Source organism: Haliotis asinina, chromosome 5 (assembly GCF_037392515.1).
Source record: "Haliotis asinina isolate JCU_RB_2024 chromosome 5, JCU_Hal_asi_v2, whole genome shotgun sequence".
Lineage (NCBI taxonomy): Eukaryota > Metazoa > Mollusca > Gastropoda > Lepetellida > Haliotidae > Haliotis > Haliotis asinina.
In genome coordinates, this window is record NC_090284.1 from 70,308,050 (window position 1) to 70,329,396 (window position 21,347).

The window sequence follows — 21,347 nt, forward strand, 5'->3', positions numbered from 1 at the left end:
TCCACACTCATCATAGAAGTCTTCTTTTATTTAAGCACTGAAAACAACTCAAGAGTACAACAAATTGTACCCGGGGTGTCAATACACTGGTATGACGAACACATAGGTCAACATTGTCGTATTGTTATACAACGGGATACCCCGGGTCATATAAACCACTTAATAAGTCTCAGTGGGGTTTTTATTACAACAGGAAAGTCTATCAACCTCTCACCTATTACCCTGAATAGTGGTATAGACCTTATAGAATTCAAATTCACTTATGGACTATTAACTGAAACCCAATTAAAATATCTTTCATAATATATATTATAGGATGGGTCTGTACCCAGTCGTAGAGGAAGTAGCGAAGACGTTGGAAACCGTAGATGGGTTCCGCTTGAGGCAGTTATGTGATGTGAAACGTCAACTAGAACAAGACCGTGACACGCGGAAAGCACTATGTAAGAAGTACAATAGAGCTTTCAATATCGTGGACGGGGCTGACACTACCCTTATGGCAACCAGCATGGGACTAGGGGCGGCAGGCGTTGGGTTGTTGGCTACCATCGTGGCTGCATCTATAGTGCTAGGTATTGAAATAACGGCAGGGGTGGCAGGGTTAGCAGGGTTGGCGCTTAAGTTATTATCACGCAGACTTCATCGTAAGGCATTGAAACACGACGAGATCAGGGTTCTGGCCGAAGCAAAGCTCAACACAGTGAGTGAGCGTATTTCCACGGCACTCTCTGATAGTAAGATCTCAGAAGAGGAGTTTCGTTCAATCCTCTCTGAACTCACAAAATATAACGGAATGATACAAGATATTCGGTCCAAGTCTCGTAAGTCTGCTATCAGCGAGGACGAGAAAAAAAAGTACATAGAACAGGGGATACAAAAAGCCCAGCAAGCCTTTATTACGAACACCAAAGAGATCATAGGTGGTTCACGTTAAACTGTTTCATCGATATAAACGTGACATAGGCACGCCAACTTTTTTGTAGTAGGGGTAATAGTAGCAAGAGCTAAGGTCCCAACCAAAGCCTTATTTAGTAAATAAGGCTTTGTAGAGACTTTTCTTGAAAGTGTTTTAGAACTGTCATTCCCTATACTACTGCAATGAAGATGTGGTGAAATGTACATCAGCCAACAGAGGTTCACTATAATCATAAATAGTTGTAGCTACATAACATCTATGTAGGAACATGCCAGTAGAGTGATCTCCGATGGCAGCTGTGTAATGGCCACCATGCTGAAGACATGGTTTCTATATAGAGGACCTTATAAACCAAAACCTGGGTTTTGAAACAAGCCTAAGACTATTACACATATGACTGATAGCTTTTGATAACAGAGAAATGTGACTTCAGCTCATGTTTTTACTCAATTTTAGCACCCTACTCACTGTTTTCATCCTTGAGGTTGCGAATCTCCTTGTCAGCTTCAAGCTGTTTCTCCAGTAGTTGCTGGTTGTCCATAGCATAAGGTCTAAGTGAGGCGATCTCACGCTGAAACACAACAAATATGGGTATACAGACCAGTGATATCATGCTGAAGTAGAAACCAACCAGGGAATACAGTACTATTATCTCATGCTGAAACACAGCAAATCAAATCAAAGCAAATCAGTGTATACTGCTCAGAGATGTCATGCTGAAGTAGAAACCAACCAGGGAATACAGCACTATGATCTCAAGCTGAAACAAAGCAAATCTAATCAAAGCAAATCAGGGTATACAGCACCGTTGTCATGCTGATGTAGAAGCAAAACTGAGAATACAGTACTGTTTTCTCATGCTGAAATCAGGGAATACAGCCCTATGATATCATGCTCAGGTAGAATTAAACCATGCAGGGAAGAAAGACAGCACTGTTATATCAAGCTGAAACACAACCAACAAAGGAATACAGTATTGTTTTCTGAGTGAGTGAGTGAATGAGTGAGTGAGTGAGTGTGGTTTTATGCCATTTTAGTAATATTTCAACAACATGATGGAGGGGGACACCAGAAATGGGCTTCACACATTGATTTCATGTGGGGAATCAAATCTGGGTCTTTGGTGAGATGAGCAAACCACTGGACTACCCTAAAGCTCTCCTTGAGCTCTCATGACATGTCAGGAAATACTGTGAAATACAGAGCAGTTATTGGGTACATGTGTTACGGTTAAGAATTTGCTGTGACAATCAATGTAAGAAACCCCCCTTCGAATCCAGCAAAACAGAACAAAGAGAAGTCTGAAACATTCAAACTTTGTATTATTATTAGCAAAGAGAACAAGTTATACAAAGTCACAAGTCAATTTCACAATATCGATTTCAAATACAATACAAGTAAGACAAAATCTAAGGCAGTGGGTCATAAAGTATAAAGAAAACTCACTAAAGTCTTAGTGCGAGAGAGAAAGTTATGCAGAATGTAACACAGCGAGCGGTCTAACGGCAGCTATGAAGATTCAGGTGTTGGCAGTGATTGATGATGATGATACTCCAGTAATGTGAATGTGCAACTAGCCTTTATATATATATATATATATTCAGTCATTTCCCAAAAGTTCAAGCACATACGACCATCACCACTCACGTGGAATGCCCTCGAATAATCTCCCGGAAGTAACCAAATAGTAGGCCAAGGGCAGATTATTTCCGGAAAACCTGCTGCCAGAATCCTAAAAGTGTTGACCATCTATTATACGAAATGTGACCCATCATAATAATTATTATTCAAAACACTAAACACTGTGACCCAATAATAATTGATACTTAATAACAAAATATACAGAACATACACACTTGTAACACATGGAATCTATTCTGTCATAAGATTGTACGCAGAACCGGGGATCTACTTGTTATTTTCAACATGCCAGTGTGAAGAAAAGATTGGGCACCAAGGTGCCTTTTCTTAGCTGGAGTACTAAACGGGGACAAAGAAACATAGGGGCACAAGGATTTCTTTACAGCATGTGAACTTGGTAGTGTGAACCTGCATGGCCCTAGAATCCAGACAGGGAAGCCAAAGAGAAAGATTCCCCTTGCTGAGTACATTTAACATTGTCTGAAGAAATAATTGAGAATTTTTTCTCCAGGTCGAAGAAACACAAACTGGTTGAAGAAACAAAAAGTTGATTCTCTTGGTAAGTCAAAACAAAAACTGGTTGAAGCAATAGGTCCAATAAAGCTAAACCTCGACGCAATTAATTGAAAAATATTTGTGAAAAGTTGTCACCTCTAAGTCTTTGTTTTCTTTTTCTGCATACTCCAGCATGCTTTGCAGCTCCTCCAGCTGGTTGAACAGATCATTCCGCTGGTTGTTGAGGTTCGCCACACGGAACCCCATCCGAGAAAACTCTTCCAGGTTCTGGGAGATACGACCTTCATTGTGCCGCTCATAGCCTGTGGAGACATAACGTTGATATAACATTTCAGTGCATGACACAGTTAACAACAACTTACAATGTTAACAACAACATTTCTCAACAAGTTGGTATTAATGATCCAACAACATTTCCATACTAATTGGTGTCAGTTGACCATCAACATCTGTCAACTAGTTGGTGTCAGTTGACCATCAACATCTGTCAACTAGCTGGTGTCAGTTGACCATCAACATTTGTCAGCTAGTTGGTGTCAGTTGACCATCAACATCTGTCAGCTAGTTGGTGTCAGCTGACCATCAACATGTGTCAACTAGTTGGTGTCAGCTGACCATCAACATGTGTCAACTAGTTGGTGTCAGTTGACCATCAACATCTGTCAACTAGTCATCTGTCAGCTAGTTGGTGTCAGCTGACCATTAACATCTGTCAACTAGTTGGTGTCAGTTGTCAACTAGCTGATGTCAGTTGACCATCAACATGTGTCAACTAGTTGGTGACAGCTGACCATCAACATGTGTCAACTAGTTGGTGTCAGTTGACCATCAACACCTGTCAGCTAGTTGGTGTCAGCTCACCATCAACATCTGTCAACTAGTTGGTGTCAGCTGACCATCAACATGTGTCAGCTAGTTGGTGTCAGTTGACCAGCAACATCTGTCAGCTAGTTGGTGTCAGTTGACCATCAACATCTGTCAACTAGCTGGTGTCAGTTGACCATCAAAATCTGTCAACTAGCTGATGTCAGTTGACCATCAATATCTGTCAACTAGTTGGTGTCAGCTGACCATCAACATGTGTCAACCAGCTGGTGTCAGTTGACCATCAACATCTGTCAGCTAGTTGGTGTCAGTTGACCATCAACATCTGTCAGCTAGTTGGTGTCAGCTGACCATCAACATCTGTCAACTAGTTGGTGTCAGTTGACCATCAACATTTGTCAGCTAGTTGGTGTCAGTTGACCATCAACATCTGTCAACTAGTTGGTGTCAGCTGACCATCAACATGTGTCAGCTAGTTGGTGTCAGTTGACCATCAACATCTGTCAGCTAGTTGGTGTCAGTTGACCGTCAACATCTGTCAGCTAGTTGGTGTCAGTTGACCATCAAAATCTGGCAACTAGCTGATGTCAGTTGACCATCAACATCTGTCAACTAGTTTGTGTCAGTTGACCATCAACATCTGTCAGCTAGTTGGTGGCAGTTGACCATCAACATCTGTCAACTAGTTATCTGTCAGTTGGTTGGTGTCAGTTGACCATCAACATCTGTCAACTAGTTGTCAGCTGACCATCAACATCTGTCAACTAGCTGGTGTCAGTTGACCATCAACATCTGTCAACTAGCTGGTGTCAGTTGACCATCAACATCTGTCAGCTAGTTGGTGTCAGTTGACCATCAACATCTGTCAACTAATTATCTGTCAGTTGGTTGGTGTCAGCTGACCATCAACATCTGTCAACTAGTTGGTGTCAGTTGACCATCAACATCTGTCAACTAATTATCTGTCAGTTGGTTGGTGTCAGCTGACCATCAACATCTGTCAACTAGTTGGTGTCAGTTGACCATCAACATCTGTCAACCAGCTGGTGTCAGTTGACCATCAACATCTGTCAACTAGCTGATGTCAGTTGACCATCAACATCTGTCAACTAGTTGGTGGCAGTTGACCATCAACATCTGTCAACTAGCTGGTGTCAGTGGACCATCACCATCTGTCAACTAGTTGGTGTCAGTTGACCAGCAACATCTGTCAGCTAGCTGGTGTCAGTTGACCATCAACATCTGTCAACTAGTTATCTGTCAGTTGGTTGGTGTCAGTTGACCATCAACATCTGTCAACTAGTTGGTGTCAGTTGACCATCAACACCTGTCAGCTAGTTGGTGTCAGTTGACCATCAACATCTGTCAACTAGTTGGTGTCAGTTGACCATCAACATGTGTCAACTAGTTGGTGTCAGTTGACCATCAACATGTGTCAGCTAGTTGGTGTCAGTTGACCATCAACATCTGTCAGCTAGTTGGTGTCAGTTGACCATCAACATCTGTCAGCTAGTTGGTGTAAGCTGACCATCAACATCTGTCAACTAGTTGGTGTCAGTTGACCATCACCATCTGTCAACTAGTTGGTGTCAGTTAACCATGAACATCTGTCAACTAGTTGGTGTCAGTTGACCATCAACACCTGTCAGCTAGTTGGTGTCAGGTGACCATCAACATCTGTCAACTAGTTGGTGTCAGTTGACCATCAACATTTGTCAGCTAGTTGGTGTCAGTTGACCATCAACATCTGTCAGCTAGTTGGTGTCAGTTGACCATCAACATCTGTCAACTAGTTGGTGTCAGTTGACCATCAACATCTGTCAACTAGTCATCAGTCAGCTAGTTGGTGTCAGCTGACCATTAACATCTGTCAGCTAGTTGGTGTCAGCTGACCATCAACATCTGTCAACTAGTTGGTGTCAGCTGACCATTAACATCTGTCAGCTAGTTGGTGGCAGTTGACCATCATCATCTGTCAACTAGTTGGTGTCAGTTGACCACAAACAACTGTCAACTAGTTGGTGTCAGTTGACACCAACATTTTTCAACTTACTGGGTCAGTTGACCAGCAACATTTGTCAAAATGTTATCTACATGTTTTAAGAATGTTATCTTTAGTCAAAGAGTTGTTTTAGTTTAATGATTAGTGCTCTGAAAGCTCCTAAATGAATTTCTTAAACCAGGAAACACATTAAATACATGTTGTTCTAAACCTAAAAGTGGAAGCCTTGAAATGAATAAAGTCAAATACTCATTCATATGATTACATCTGAATAATTTCATATTAATTTGTAAATCTTTTCCTCAGTTCATGAATTATATTGATCCAATGGGCTTTGTTGGACATTTCCCCATCACGATATTTCTTTCTTGTGAGTTCACTCATTAACTGCTATGAAGACTTTCACTTTATCTTGAGTTCCCTCTTGAAAACCACAGGAAATCATTACAAAAATATTCAACTGACCCTACTGACCAACAATCCCCTAATCCTCAGATTAGTTAATTCCAACACCCCTAACAAGTAAACACACAAAATGCACAGATCATTTAATCTCCAAATTGACAAACTTTATTGATAACTTCTTTATTGTGAGAGTGTGATGTTTCGATACACGTTCTTGTTCTGTTGTCAAGCAGAAATGTCCGTAGACCACCCTACCATGATTTCCATGTAGAATGAATACATTTCTCTTGTCGTATAACCACCGTCCACTGTTTAGACATTTGTATCTGTGCCAGATTAAAGGGGCACTGATGCGGAGCATTTTCCGTGGACTGGTGTAAACGTTTGTTATTGTTTTTCTCCCGTGAGTACCCGGATGATATCCCAGAATTCGTGACTGGTTCGTGACCTCTGCAGCGCATTCCGTAAGCGCAACTGATAGTTTAATTATAGACAGATCAACTTAGGTGAAGTCATTTTTACTTCATTACAAATGTATTATGAAAACAAATGAAACACTTTGAAGGTTAATCATCTGCCAGTGGTAGAAATGGTAAAAAAACTATTAGGACAGAAAAATAACGAAGCCAATGTACGTCTCTATATTTTGTCTCATAACCCTGATTAGTTTATTGTCATATTTGTATGATTCTTAAAATTAATAAAAGAACACACGATCTGCTTATACTCATAGTAAATTTCTAACATAACAGCAACATTTATACATTGTCAATGTGGACCCTATTTCACACACATACGCGATCTAGTGTGTGTTTTTTGTCATACAGATTCTGCTCAATGCTACAACAAATAAATTAAAACAAAATGCAAATAATGAATGTAAAACAGACTAATTTTATAGCAACAATGTCAGGCTACTACCTTGTTCAGGAATGCATCCATCAATATCCACGTAAAAGAAATCGTATTCCATTCATCTGCAGCTGGTAAATAATCCTGCTCTGTGTCGCGTGTCTTACAACTGTCTAGTTTGCGAAAAAGTAACACATCGTTTCACGTCTTTCGTTAGTGAAAACCAGATAAACCTCTCATTGGTCTCCCAAGATAGCACACCTGGCAACTAATTGTATGATGTCCACTATTCTAAGTAATTTAGTTAACCAATAATGAGCAATCAATCAATCAACGCAAGGGTGGTTAATTCTTTGAAGGGAGGATGTTGTTTTTGCACTCACTCTTTACGACTGGGTGTAGTCATCTACACACGCTGCCTTTTGACAAATCCGCTAGGAGATAAAAGTAATTAATCAATCAGTGTGTTATCGGTTAATCCTTTGATCGATGTTTGTTTGTGCAACTCAGCTGATAAACCCTCTCGCATCACTTACATGCACATATTACATAACATACAATACATTTGCCATTACAGACCTTAATTTATAATGTTGAGTATTTACTCCAGACAGGAGAAATGCCAAATGGGAACCTTTGTTGAGTAACCGAAGTGGTGTTACTACTAATTATACCTGTTATAAATTCATTAATTGACCATTCAGAGAATGATGACAAATAACACGTGTAGGTTCAAACGCGAGTTACAGCAAGGAAGATGTAATCTCTGTGTCGCATGCAGCCTGAAAACACTTATGGGCCGAAACGGTTTTGAGGATACCAACGGAATTTCGTTACAGAAGGAATACACACAGGCATTTGCTGTGTACTTGGGTAAATAGGTGAAATAAGGGGTTTTTGCGTAAGAAAATTTTCAGATTTCTCTACCAAAGGCAAAGTCATCGTTTTTTGTTTACGAATTCAAATAAATCAACCGTGTGTTTTTATTATCATAAATAATAAACCATTGTAGCTACCATAGCTACCAAAATTGACGTATGATATTTGCTATCACAGCTGAACCAACACTCAAAACTACCTATATGTAAAGCTTTGCAATCTTCCATACTGAAACAAATGGCTTGCTACGTGCCTGTAGACATCATATTTTCATCTAACATGATTAAATATCGAGGTTAAAAACACAGGATTAGGATCAAATTGGATCAGTAACTATACCATCCAAGCATCTGAAAAGAACTACACTGCTGGGATATTTGGTCACGATCAGACAAGGAATACCATGGATATTTTTAAACAAATGGCATATGATGAGCATCCGGCCTCCTGACTGTTTAGGCGAAGAAATTGTGCTAATATAGACAGGAGCCCAGTTCATTTGTCCGTCACGGTCGAAGGAGCGGGCGCTGACCAATTTGCGGTTTGGTTTCGTAATTAGACCGTTGGCGAGAAACATTATTCGCTCCGCATCAGTGCCCCTTTAAGCACTGATACGGACAACAGTGTACAACACTCATACAACATGTGCAGAGAGCCACAGTAACATTCATATGCTGGAATTTTCCTCTAACTTGCAGGAAATGGCCTGACAAGTATACAAACTTTCCTTCTCTACTTGACCTCCAATGCGAGTACCTACTGAATCATTGACATAGGTAATACATTGTGCTATACTGCGTTTGAGAACCTCTTGAAAGATTGTTACAGGATATTGATCTAATGAAAGTGCAATAGGTAGGCAGTTTTCTTAGAAACAGGGAACTTTAGGATTGGTTTTGTGGGGTAGAATAATTATGCCTCAATGGCAGGATGTTTAACATCAAAGTAAAACATATACGTTCTCGTAGGTTTTGGCATAGCTTACATTTTTGGACAGCAGCACTCTCTCTAAAAAGATGCAGAATGTGTCAAATAGACATTGAACGTCGTGGGTGATTGTCTGGATTTGGGATTAAGTTATGTTTTACATGTTGTGATAGATTTTTAGTCTTTCACCTGATTAGAAAGATAGCATGACAACGAATGTGTCTTAAGCCTTAAGAATGACATAAAACGAGGATGTATTTTTTAACGTAATTAAGGGGTTACTAGCAGTCTGAGTACACATATGAAATGCATTTGATCAGTCATTACTTGGAATTGTAATTTCTTGGAACTGTTCTGTTAAATTTGTTTACTCTTTGTGGTAAATTTGAATTTTACTGAACCATCACAAATTGAATCGTCCGGCAAACATAGATAAAGATACACTATTTCAAGTTTCTTATCTATGACCCTAACAAATATGAGTTTTGTAGGTGGAAAGTTATAACTAAACATCTCTGACTGTCTCATCCACAACTCTGTCATGCAGCTGCCAAACAAAGAACTCACAAATAAAGCTGAGTGAATGAGGTTAGCTCTATGCCATATTCAGCAATATCCAGCCTATAAGGTGGTGATCTGTAAATAATTAAGTCTGGGCCAGACAATCCAGTGATCAACAGCATGAGCACCGACCTTCACAACTGGGAATGTGTCAACCAGGTCAGCAAGTCTGACCACCTGATCTCATTCGTCGCCTGTTACGACAAGCATAGTTGCCTTTTGTGGCAAGCATGGGTTGCTGAAGCTCTATTCTATTCCAAATCTTCACAGGTACAAATAGAGCTAGATGCAAAGATGTGTATTGTACAGGCAGACACTGACAGATGAGGTAAGGTGTTCGGTAAGAGATAAAGTTTGCCCTACCAATCTAAGCAGTGTAACACACCAGTTAATCATGAAGTTTGGGAAACAATTTCATGGATCAATAATTAATGCTGATGTGTCATCTTGCTTCACAGTAATGAAAGAACACTGTAACTGAGAATAAGTACAACGAGAAGGCAATTTGATATCAGGGTATTATGCCACAAAATTAAAAAGTACTTAATTGCAGTGAAGAAGAGCAGTGCCGTGTGCCATACAGGCCAAATAACAGGTAGCAAGGAAACAATTCAGATGGTTCCCCATGAGTAATTAAACCACACCTGTTTATTGCTCAGCGGGTAGTTTCATTTATCTACTTCCTACCTGTATTTCTCTAAATGATCCCGGATATAACCTGATATCTGAGGGCTCGTACACCACTAATATTAGAAAACCCCATTTTCCGAGAATCGGCCTTTAATACATTATGATTAAGTGATTTACGCCTAGTAAAAGACATTTTTCTCTATCTCCTTTGTTGCTGTGAGGTGGATTATTTCTCCTACAGAAACAACCATTCACCCAATGCCATGCTAGTCAGTGCTTTGGCTGATAATGAAACATGGTCCTTTGAAAAAAAAAAAGGTCTTACATCAGGTGACATTAAGTAAAGTAGGTCACTGAAAGTAGTTAACTGGATAATAGCAAGACTTCTGAAAGCTTCTGTCAGGCTGGTTGTTATTACAGCGGACCCCCTCTGAAGAAGGTGAAGCAATAGTGGTAATGCCTTTGCCAGGTGACTTGGTTCCAAATATGCATCTGTTCACACACCAGTGAAGAGGTTGTCAGTGAGTTTAAAGTTACGCCACTTTTAGCAATATTCCAGCAGCATCACGACAGGGGACACCAGAAATGGGCTTCAGACAGTGTACTCATGTGGGGAATCAAACCCGCACCTTCAGCATGACGAGCAAACACCTAAACCTCTAGGCTATCCCACTGCCCCAGTGAAAAGGTATCTGGCAGAAGGAAATGGTCATATGACTCTTAACATAAGGCAATAACACGAAAAGTCAAATGCACCCAGATCCATTAACCAAGGGAATTATGTGTTGCATTTCGCATACTTCATGGTGAGGACTTGGCTCATCATGCCAAAAACCTGCGTTCAATACCCCATATGGGTTCAATGTGCGAAGCCCATTTTTGTTCTCCCCCGCAATAGTATTGCTGCAATATTGCTAGGGCAGTGATGCGGAGCGAAAAAAAGTTTCTAACCAACTGTCTAATTACGAAACCAAGCACCAAATTGGTCAGCACCCGCTCCCTCAACCATGACGGACAAAGAGACTGGGCTCCTGTCCACATTAGCAAAATTTCTTCACCCCTAAAAAGTGAGTAGGCCAGATGCCACATGCCATTATTTAAAAATATCCATGGTATTCCTTATCTGATTGTAACAAAATATCCCAGCAGTGTAGTTTTTTTTCTGATGCCTGGATGGTATAGTGACTGATCCAATTTGATCCTATGTCTGTGTTTTTTGCGTTGATTTTTAATCATGTCATGTGAAAATATGATGTCTACATACACGTAGCAAGTTCGAAAGATTGCAAAGCTTTATATTTAGATAGTTTTGAGGGTTGGCCCAGCTGTCATAACAAACATCATACATAAATTGTGGTAGCTATGCCCTGGTTTATTATCTATGATAATAAAAAACACAAAAGTTGATTTTTCTGAATTCGTAAACTAATATCAATGACTTTGGCATTGGTAGAGAAATCTGAAAATTATCTTATGTAAAAAAAAACTGATTATACCCATTTATCCAGCACACAGCAAATACCTATGTGCATTTCTTATGTAACAACGAAGTTCCTTTGGTATCCTGAGACAAAATAGTTTTGGCCCATAAGTGATTTCAGGCTGCATGCGACACAGTGAATACATCTTATTTGCTGTAAACTCGCGTTTGATGGTATACACCTACACGTGTTATTTGTCATCATTCACTTGATGGTCAGTTAATGAATCTATAACAGGTATAAATAGTGGTAACATCACTAAAATTACTCGACATATGTTCCCATTTGGCATTTCTCCTGTCTGGACTAAATACTCAACATTACAAATTAAAGTCTGTAGTTGCAAATGCACTGAATGTTATGTAATATGTGCATGTAAGTGATGCAAGAGGGTTTAAATTTATCAGCTGAGTTGCATAAACAAACATCGATCAAAGGATTAACCAATAACACATTGATTGATTAATTCCTTCCACAGCGGATTTGTGAAAAAAGGCAGTGTTTAGGAGGGTAGATTTACGTAATCTATACTGAATACACCCTGTCGTAAAGTACAAGTGTAAAAACAACATTCTACCTACAAAGAATTAACCGCCACTGCCTTGATTGATTGATTGTTGTTCATTATTGGCTAACTAATGGCAGACATCATACAGTTAGTTGCCAGGTGTGCTGTCCTGGGTGACCAGTGAGATTATGTTTACACCAGTGTGAAAAATTCTCAAAAGATGTGTCACTTTTTCTCATATTAGACCGTTGAAAGACACGAGACATAGGATTATTTACCAGCTGCAGAGGAATGGAATCTCGTTCTTTTATGTGGATATTGATGGATACATTCCTAAACGAGGTAATAGTCTGACAATGTTGCAATAACTTTCATCTGTCTTAAATTGAATATTTGCATTCGGTTTTAATTTATTTCTTGTGGCATTCAGCAGAATCTGTATTACAGAAAACAGCCACACTAGGTCGTGAATAGGGTGTGTGTGAAATATGATTCACGTTGACAATCTATACAATGTTCAGATATTAAAATCATGTTAGAAATTCACTGTAAGTATAAGCAGATCGTGTGGGGTATGTTTAACTTTCAAAATGCATACAAATGTGACAAGGAACTAATTAGGTTTATAAGACAAAATCTGAAGACGTACACTGACTTCGTTATTTTTCAGTCCTAACGGGGGTTTTTTATACCACTGGGAGATGAGTAAACTTCAAGGTGTTTGATTCGTTTTTATAATAACGAAGTAAAATGACTTCATCTTTGTTGATCAGTACACATAAACTATCACTTGCGCATATGGGAGGCGCAGCAGAGATCACGAACCAGTCACGAATTCTGGGATATCATCCGGGTACTCACGGGAGAAAAACAATAACAAAAGTAAGCACCAGTCCACGGAAATTGCTCCGCATCAGTGCCCCTTTAACTCACTCCATTGCTACAATTGTGATGTTATCAGAGCTAGAAGTTGAACCCTCTTGCCTACATGTTATTGCAGCAACCTGACAATGAATACTGCCTGTTTGGTTACCTCTCAAGACTGGAGTCTCTAGGAGCATTTAGAGATGAGATAGCTTGACATACTCAATACATGTTAGCGCCCTGATTTGTCTAGCATATACTTAGTGATAAATCTGTAATTCATGGTGCTGAAAAGCCCTTTAGATAAGACTCAACCCAACAAAGCTAAAGAATCTGTCTTTACTAAGAAAGTGTAGTCCCAAATATAACGCATGCTACATTTGACCACTTTCTAAATGGCATTGGCTGATCTTTTGGGGCATGGGAGCTACGCCTATTTATACTTATCAAAGAGTTCTGCTTTTAAGTCTACCAGTTGTCTGACTTTCATTTTTATGGAATTCACAACAGCTGAACAGTTAGGCAACTGAGTTCATGTGCTGGCGATAAAGTGCCTAACTCTGAAGATGTGGGCGTGAATCCCATGTGGGACTCCATCTAACAAAACTACTAGTATCTCTACTTTACAAAGCAAGTGTAATCCTGAATGTACCATGTTGCATCTGACCACTGCTAAATAACACTGGGTAATCAAATTGTAGAACATCAGAGGTTCAAATAATCAAAACAAAGATGGTTCTTTCTTCTTTATTTCAAAAAGAACCAAAAACCCGGACTGGCCTGTAAGTTATTATTATCATAACATTCAAATGATATGATTACACCTTGAATATGTTAATTTTGATTGAAAATCAAAGCTTACATAATTATAATGTCCAAGTAAACTAGGAAGGAAGTAAAATTGATGTCCATTTGTAACATGTCATAATATCCTTAACCTTTTCTTATATATTTTCACCTAATATAATCAGAAAATTATTATAAAATGATTTCTTAAATAATATGTATAGGTGGCTATTTCCTGAAAACAGTGGCTTTCCATTCGGTATCACAACAACAGGAAACATCTCCGTTTTTGAAGGTTTTAATGAACAATAAGCAAGGCAATTCATTTGTGATAGGTTGCAAGTTTGTAAAAGGAGGCAAGTTTGGAACAGGAGGCATGATTTGACTGTGTTGCAAAAGTGGGTAAACAAGTGTGTCTTTAAAAGCCTTTGAAAGTGCACGGATTTTCAACTTTTTTTTAATCAACAGGCAGTTCATTCCACAATGTTGTGCAATTGAAGGAAAAGGATCTTTTTACCAAACCATCTAAGCTTTGATTTGGGCACAGAGAGGAGACACTGGGCTGCAGATCAACGTTATTGTGGAGGATCACAGTGTTTAGTGAGTTATGATAGATAAGCAGGAGCAGAGTGGTCATAGCACTGATATGCTTTAGTATATTGTATTTAATTCTGGCATGAACAGGAAGCCAGTGAAGCTGGACTAGAGTTGGAGCAATGTGGGATGATTTCTTGCCCTTTATCACAATCCTGGCTTGTGTGTTTTCAGCATGAAGCAACCTTTGGAGTTGCTTGCTTGATATGTTGCTCTGTTGCACTAATACAGTTGCGATAACATCAAAGAGTGCACAAGAGCACTGGACATATTTGTGGGAAGAAAGTGTGTGACTGCCCCGATGTCTTGTAGCTGGTAGTGACAGGACCTGATTGTCTGACTGATGTTAGCTTCCATGGAGTGTTCATTGTCCAAGATGACACCAAGGTTCTTGACCTTGTCTGAAAACTGAATGTCAGACGTGTATCTGAGCTTCCTTCACTTTGCTTTGGCACAGTTGGTACAAGTACCCACTAACAAAGCTTCTGTCTTGCTGTCATTCAGCTTCAGCATATCTGACTCATTCGTTGCTTAATGCCATCAATGCAGATCACCATGTTTAGAAGATTCAACTGAGAGTAATGGGCATGGAAAATCTTCATTAGTTGCATGTCATATGCAAACAAGTGATGACCTACCTCTTTGACAGCTATCAAACTACCAACCTCACAAGTATACAAAGGAATTAAAATAGGGCCTAGAACTGATCCCTGTGGAAGGCCATGCTTGACAACAGTCTGATCTAAGGTGTGACCCTTGACAAACAATGATTGTGTTTGGTTGGACAGATAGGATTCAATCCAGCTCAGGGCAGTTCCACTTACACCAATGTTAGTCTTCAGGATTCTCAGGAGTCTGTTATAATCTATCGTGTCAAACGCTCAAGACATGTCCAAGAGTATGAGTGGCCTAACTTGCAATTATCAACAGCAACTTGCAGATCATTGAGAAAACAGATTAATACAGTTTCAGAGCTATGACCAAAATTTGTCCAAGAGGATATATTGACCAAAATGTGAAGACAGATGGACCTTAAAATAATGTTCTGGGACTTTCGATAGTAACATCAAGGTAGACACAGGTCTGTATTCAGATGAATCCAAGTCATGCCTCTTTATGAGGGGCTTGACAATGGCTTGGTTCATGGTGGTAATGACACATCCTGAACTGCGAATTTCATTAATGATTCCCGGAATCCAGGATAACCGGAATCAAAATGTCAATACCTATCAAAAGAATCTTGGTGTGAAAAGACCTGAAAGAAGTTTAAAACATCACCTGTAGACTTGCTAGGAATATTTTCAGAGTTGTAAGGAGCAACTATATCAGATTGGTTTTGTTATATCATTTCCTTCAAGACATTAGTTCTTTGCTCAATGACAATACGTTGATGTGGACCTGTTTCCAAAGCATATGTGTGAGGTTGCTGGGTTTTTTTGAAAAAGAAAAAAGAAAAAAATCCCCAAAATATTATACAATCTGTTTTTCAGGCCTCAAGTGTCTGGGGACCTGTGACATCTTGGATTGGTTGCTGGTCTGCAGTGTTGATTGGGTTAAAAGCAAACTATGTAAAGCATTCTACTTTTTCATTGAAAAACATGACAATTAGTGAATATGTATGTGTTCACAGGGACATACAAGTAAAATATTCATGTGTCCTTCAAAATTTCCATGCAAAAATTACGCAGTATGCATAGGTAGATTTATTTGTGTTGTATGTTAGTTGCAGTAAGATCTCTAACCCTATGTGGAGTTATCTGAGATTTCAAATTTGGGTTCTTAACTAACTTAACGGTCATTGATATTGATATTGTCATCCCAATATTGATTCAGGAGTGCTATACATCTTCCTTTTAGAATGCTGGTTCAAAATATATCATAATTTACATATTTACAGTGCAGTACATTCACACTTAAACTGGGCTCATAGCTTGACAAAGTTACCACAATCAAGTCACTGCTGGGTACACAGGCTAGATGCAGAGTCTCAAGTCTTGAGGAGACAACACATGTACTTCGGTGTGGGGCAGAACAGAAGCTATCAACAGTCTCAAGAGTCAAGGCCACCTCGTGCAGCTATTAAGCAACCACTGATATTGAACTTCCTTCCAAGTCAGGTCTGTAAAACGTTTACATGACACCAGGACAAGGAAACAGAAATTAACTTAACAACATACTGACACCAGGAAAACATCTCTGATTGGTCAAGTGCTCTGTAAACTCAGTAATCTTAGAAGGTGATTTCATCTCTCAAAGGACTGAATATATTAATAACAAGATGTAATGATGAATTACTATGAAACTCCTAGCTAAACAAAATTCATCTCAGTGTAATCCATTGAAGCACCATCAGTCAAGCAACATGATACAGATGTACAGATACAAGATGACATTACAAGCCACAAGGGAGGGTGTGTACTGAAAGCATAGATTCCATATTCTTTGTTATGTGACACACAGACCATCTAACTATATACCTCCTCTTTCTACTTCATATAACATTCAGGTACACAGTAAGTTCAATGGTGCATACAGTGCAGCTCAGTCAAAAGTCCTTTTGAAAAATCCATAGATCAACATTGCCAGTATCTGTTCAGGATAAGGTCCATGTCTTCCAAAGCGAATAATTAATATTGATAGATACTGAGCAATTCCAGGTTTGCTCTGGAGGAAACAAAATCAACTCTTTTTTTGAGACAATGTCCACATTGTTTCCATTTTTGCTCCAGAAATGAAATGATTAAGAATGGATGGACAGACAGATGGAGGGACAGACAGACAAGGCATTGACTATACCCCCTGCACTCAGCAATATTCCTGCTATTTGGTGGTGGTCTGTAAATAAGCGAACCTTGACATGATGCAACAACATCATAAGTGTCTCAGGTCCATGACCTGGTGCAACAACATCCCATATGTCCAGGATCCATAACTGTTTAGGATCCTTGACCCATTGCAACAACATCCCATGTGTCCAGGGTCCATGACCCATTGCAACAACATCCCATGTGTCCAGGGTCCATGACCCAATGCAACAACATTCCAAGTGTCCAGGGTCCATGACCCATTGCAACAACATCCCATGTGTCCAGGGTCCATGACCCAATGCAACAACATTCCAAGTGTCCAGGGTCCATGACCAAATGCAACAACATCCCAAGTGTCCACTGTCCATGACCCATTGCAACAACATCCCAAGTGTCCAGGGTCCATGACCAAATGCTACAACATTCCAAGTGTCCTGGGTCCGTAAGTGTTCAGGGTCCATGATCAGATACAACAACATCCCAAGTGTTCAGAGTCAGTAAGTGTCCAGGGTCAGTAAGTGTCCAGCTTTCATGACCAGATACAACAACATCCCAAGTGTCCAGGGTCCATGACCCAATGCAACAACATTCCAAGTGTCCAGGGTCCATGACCCATTGCAACAACATCCCATGTGTCCAGGGTCCATGACCCAATGCAACAACATTCCAAGTGTCCAGGGTCCATGACCAAATGCAACAACATCCCAAGTGTCCACTGTCCATGACCCATTGCAACAACATCCCAAGTGTCCAGGGTCCATGACCAAATGCTACAACATTCCAAGTGTCCTGGGTCCGTAAGTGTTCAGGGTCCATGATCAGATACAACAACATCCCAAGTGTTCAGAGTCAGTAAGTGTCCAGGGTCAGTAAGTGTCCAGCTTTCATGACCAGATACAACAACATCCCAAGTGTTCAGGATCCATAAGTGTACAGGATTCATTACCAGACACAACAACATCCCAAGTGTCCAGGGTCCATGATCACATACAACATCCCAAGTGTCCAGGGTCCGTACGTGTTCAGAGTTCATAAGCAGATACAATAACATCCCAAGTGTCCAGAGTCCTTAAGTGTTCGGGGTGCATGACCAGATAAAATAACATCCCAAGTGTTCAGGGTCCATGATCACATACAACATCCCAAGTGTCCAGAGTCCGTAAGTGTTCGGGGTGCATGACCAGATAAAACAACATCCCAAGTGTTCAGGGTTCATGATCAGATACAACAACATCCCAAGTGTCCAGGGTCTGTAAGTGTTCGGGGTCCATGACCAGATACAACAACATCCAAAGTGTCCAGGGTCCGTAAGTGTTCAGGGATCATGACCTCACGCAACAACCCAAGTATTCGTGTTTTTGAAATGAACATGTAAAAATGCACTTGATGGCACCCATATTACATTTGTCTACTATTTCGGCAGATACCCAAGCCTAGTTTGATAGAGATATATATTAATAGATTATTACCTAAGTTAGTGGCTTCTACAATATTCTCTGACATATCAAATGACACATATTTCATTGACTTGCCACGACTGAATATAACGTCCCTCTAGGTATGACATGATGCAAAATGTCAGTTACAAGGTCAACAGTAGAATGTTCAGGAAAATGTGCTTTGACATGGTCCCCCATCAATAGACCCTTCACTCAACCTCAGTCATCCACATGGTCGGTACCCAACCTCAACCATCCATAGACCCTCCATCCATCCTCAATCATCCATATGCTGGGTACCTACCCTCACCCATCCACAGACCCTTCACTCACCCTCAATCATCTATACACTCGGTATTCACCCTCATCCATCTGAGTTATCTGATACTACCTGTAACTAAAAAGATGAGATGAAGGTGTGTTGGTGTGGGAGGGGCTGGTGGTGGTGGGGGGAGAGTCAGAGACCCAGAAAAGACTGAGAATGGACTCACCTGAGGGAGGTGATTTGGCAATTCTATTTGTGACCTTCTGGAACACATGAGGGTACTCATATTCCAAACACTCCATAAAATGCTTGAACCCATCCAGTCCCTTCGTCAGCAGTATATTGAGGAAAGTTCCTGAAGCAAGAAAACAGGTATGGTCAGTACAAAGTATAAACTGATATCAAAGTCATCAAATACTACAGGATGATTATTGACAGAAGATGTTATTCACATAACAGACTAATAGCAGTGTTATAAAGCATTACTGAAAGATATCAGAAATTATTGATGGACATAACTGACTGATATCAATGTCACTAAGCGTATCTGAATTATATTTGTTGCAAGAAAGGCTAATACTGTTTATGATACACAAAATGACTGAGTGAGAGAGTTTATTTGTAGGCTGCTTTTAGCAATATTCATCCTACTCCAGCAACATCATGGCGAGGGACACCAGAAATGGGTTTCACACACTCTGCCCATGTGCGGATCAAACCCAGGTCTTTGGTGTGATGAGCGAATGCCTTAACCACTAGGCTCAGTAACTCTTCTGCCCCTACACTGAAGTAAAATTGGCAGAATTACAGAATACCTGACACCTTCTGCCATCTCTGACAGCAAGTAAATTTACATTCGGTTAGGGTTAGGGTAGGGGTTAGGGGTAGGTTTAGGGTTAGGGTAAGATTTAGTAATTGCGTTAGGGTTAGGGTGACGTGACACTAGGTAGCCGGTATTTTGTAACTGTACCATAACATTGATATTTCCAACTCACGTGCACGAGCTCTTCGTGTTGGGTTACAGTAGAAGTTATTGATTTCATCACAGTCACTTTCACTGAGGACGCGAGCGGTTCGCAGCTCGCCAAAGAACACCGGAGGCGAGATGAAGCGAATGAGGTCATTAAAATGGTCCTCCAAGAAGTCACAATAGTTGTCCTCTGTCAAGGAACTATAGTCCAACTGGAACAGAAAACCCCATCATGGATACAAAAATATGTCACATTCACACAGCTACACATGATGTTAAGCAATACCTATCAGCAATCACATCCCTTGGGAACATCTTGAAACATATTCATATATTTTCCAGACAAAGAAACACATAGGTGTTTTGTATTTGTAAAAATCTATTACCTATGGTGTTCAAACAATCGTTGATGTAAGTAACAAAAATACAACAGAAATGAACTTGCACATCAAAATTGTACTGTGAAGAGCTTGACATGTGTGGCTATGAAAATTCAGATTACTCGTGGAAATTGGTATTTGTCTTGAAGGAACTTCAAGCATAAAACACTATGCCAAGTCTTGACGCTGCAACATGGAGCCGTCGGAAGAATGCCAACGGAAGAGTCCTAATCATCTGTTTCCCAAGCATGCGAATGACAGTGAAAACTTGATATCACAGCCTGCTGCTCATTACAACCAAACAGGCATTTCAAATACACAATACAATAAAAAATATTTTATTTGTGTCTTGCCATTTGTGCACTGTATAAAATAACGACAAATAATTTAAAGACGGCGTACAAACACCATCCAGAGAGGTTATGAGACATGATAAAACAAGGTATACATTAAATTAGAGCTGCAGCTATATATGGTAATAAGAAATGCATATCCATATAAACACATTCATTTACAAGCAAACAAATCATCATATTAACACATCATAACATATACATTCAGGCAGATAGATATATGGCACAAATGCTATAGAAATATGAAAAAGGAACGGATAAATACATTTTATAAACCTCCAGTGACGTCACTTTATTGTAGTAGGGGGACACTTTGTTTCTTAATATCCCTCAAATCTGATACAATCTTGCTTCCTGAGACAATTATCTAAATAATGTCCCTCTGACTTGGGCATTATCTTAATAATGTCCCTATGACCTGGGCATTATCTTAATAACGCCCCTCTGCTCTGGAACTTTGACTCATTACTTGTATTGAACACTGATGCAACTTTGTCTTGACATCTCTGTATATACTCGTAAAATATCATATTAATAACAATTTTCAACATGTAGTGCCAACAGCCTGTTTCAAACCCATGACCTTTCGCTTTTTGGCTTGGCTCTTTTATCCACAAGCCTACAAGGATCGCTGTGAAGCACGTGATTGTTGCATCCATTCCTTTTGCATAATATGAGGCAATGTGTCGCCTGCCAGTTTCATCCCAGTTGATTTCATCAGTGAATGCCAAATATTGAAATTATAC

General features: G+C 39.8%; 1 protein-coding gene across 2 annotated transcripts in view; it reads right to left on the bottom strand.

The window, feature by feature from the left end:
- Positions 1 to 21,347, bottom strand: part of LOC137285175 (caspase recruitment domain-containing protein 11-like) — a 91,737-nt gene that overhangs the window by 58,087 nt on the left and 12,303 nt on the right. For both annotated transcript variants that reach the window (XM_067817414.1, XM_067817413.1), the window contains exons 2-5: positions 19,894 to 20,080; positions 19,125 to 19,253; positions 3,209 to 3,375; positions 1,385 to 1,487 (exon numbers count right to left, since the gene is read on the bottom strand). In XM_067817414.1, coding sequence (XP_067673515.1) covers positions 1,385 to 1,487; positions 3,209 to 3,375; positions 19,125 to 19,253; positions 19,894 to 20,080 — 586 coding nt within the window. The remainder of the gene's footprint in view (positions 1 to 1,384; positions 1,488 to 3,208; positions 3,376 to 19,124; positions 19,254 to 19,893; positions 20,081 to 21,347) is intronic.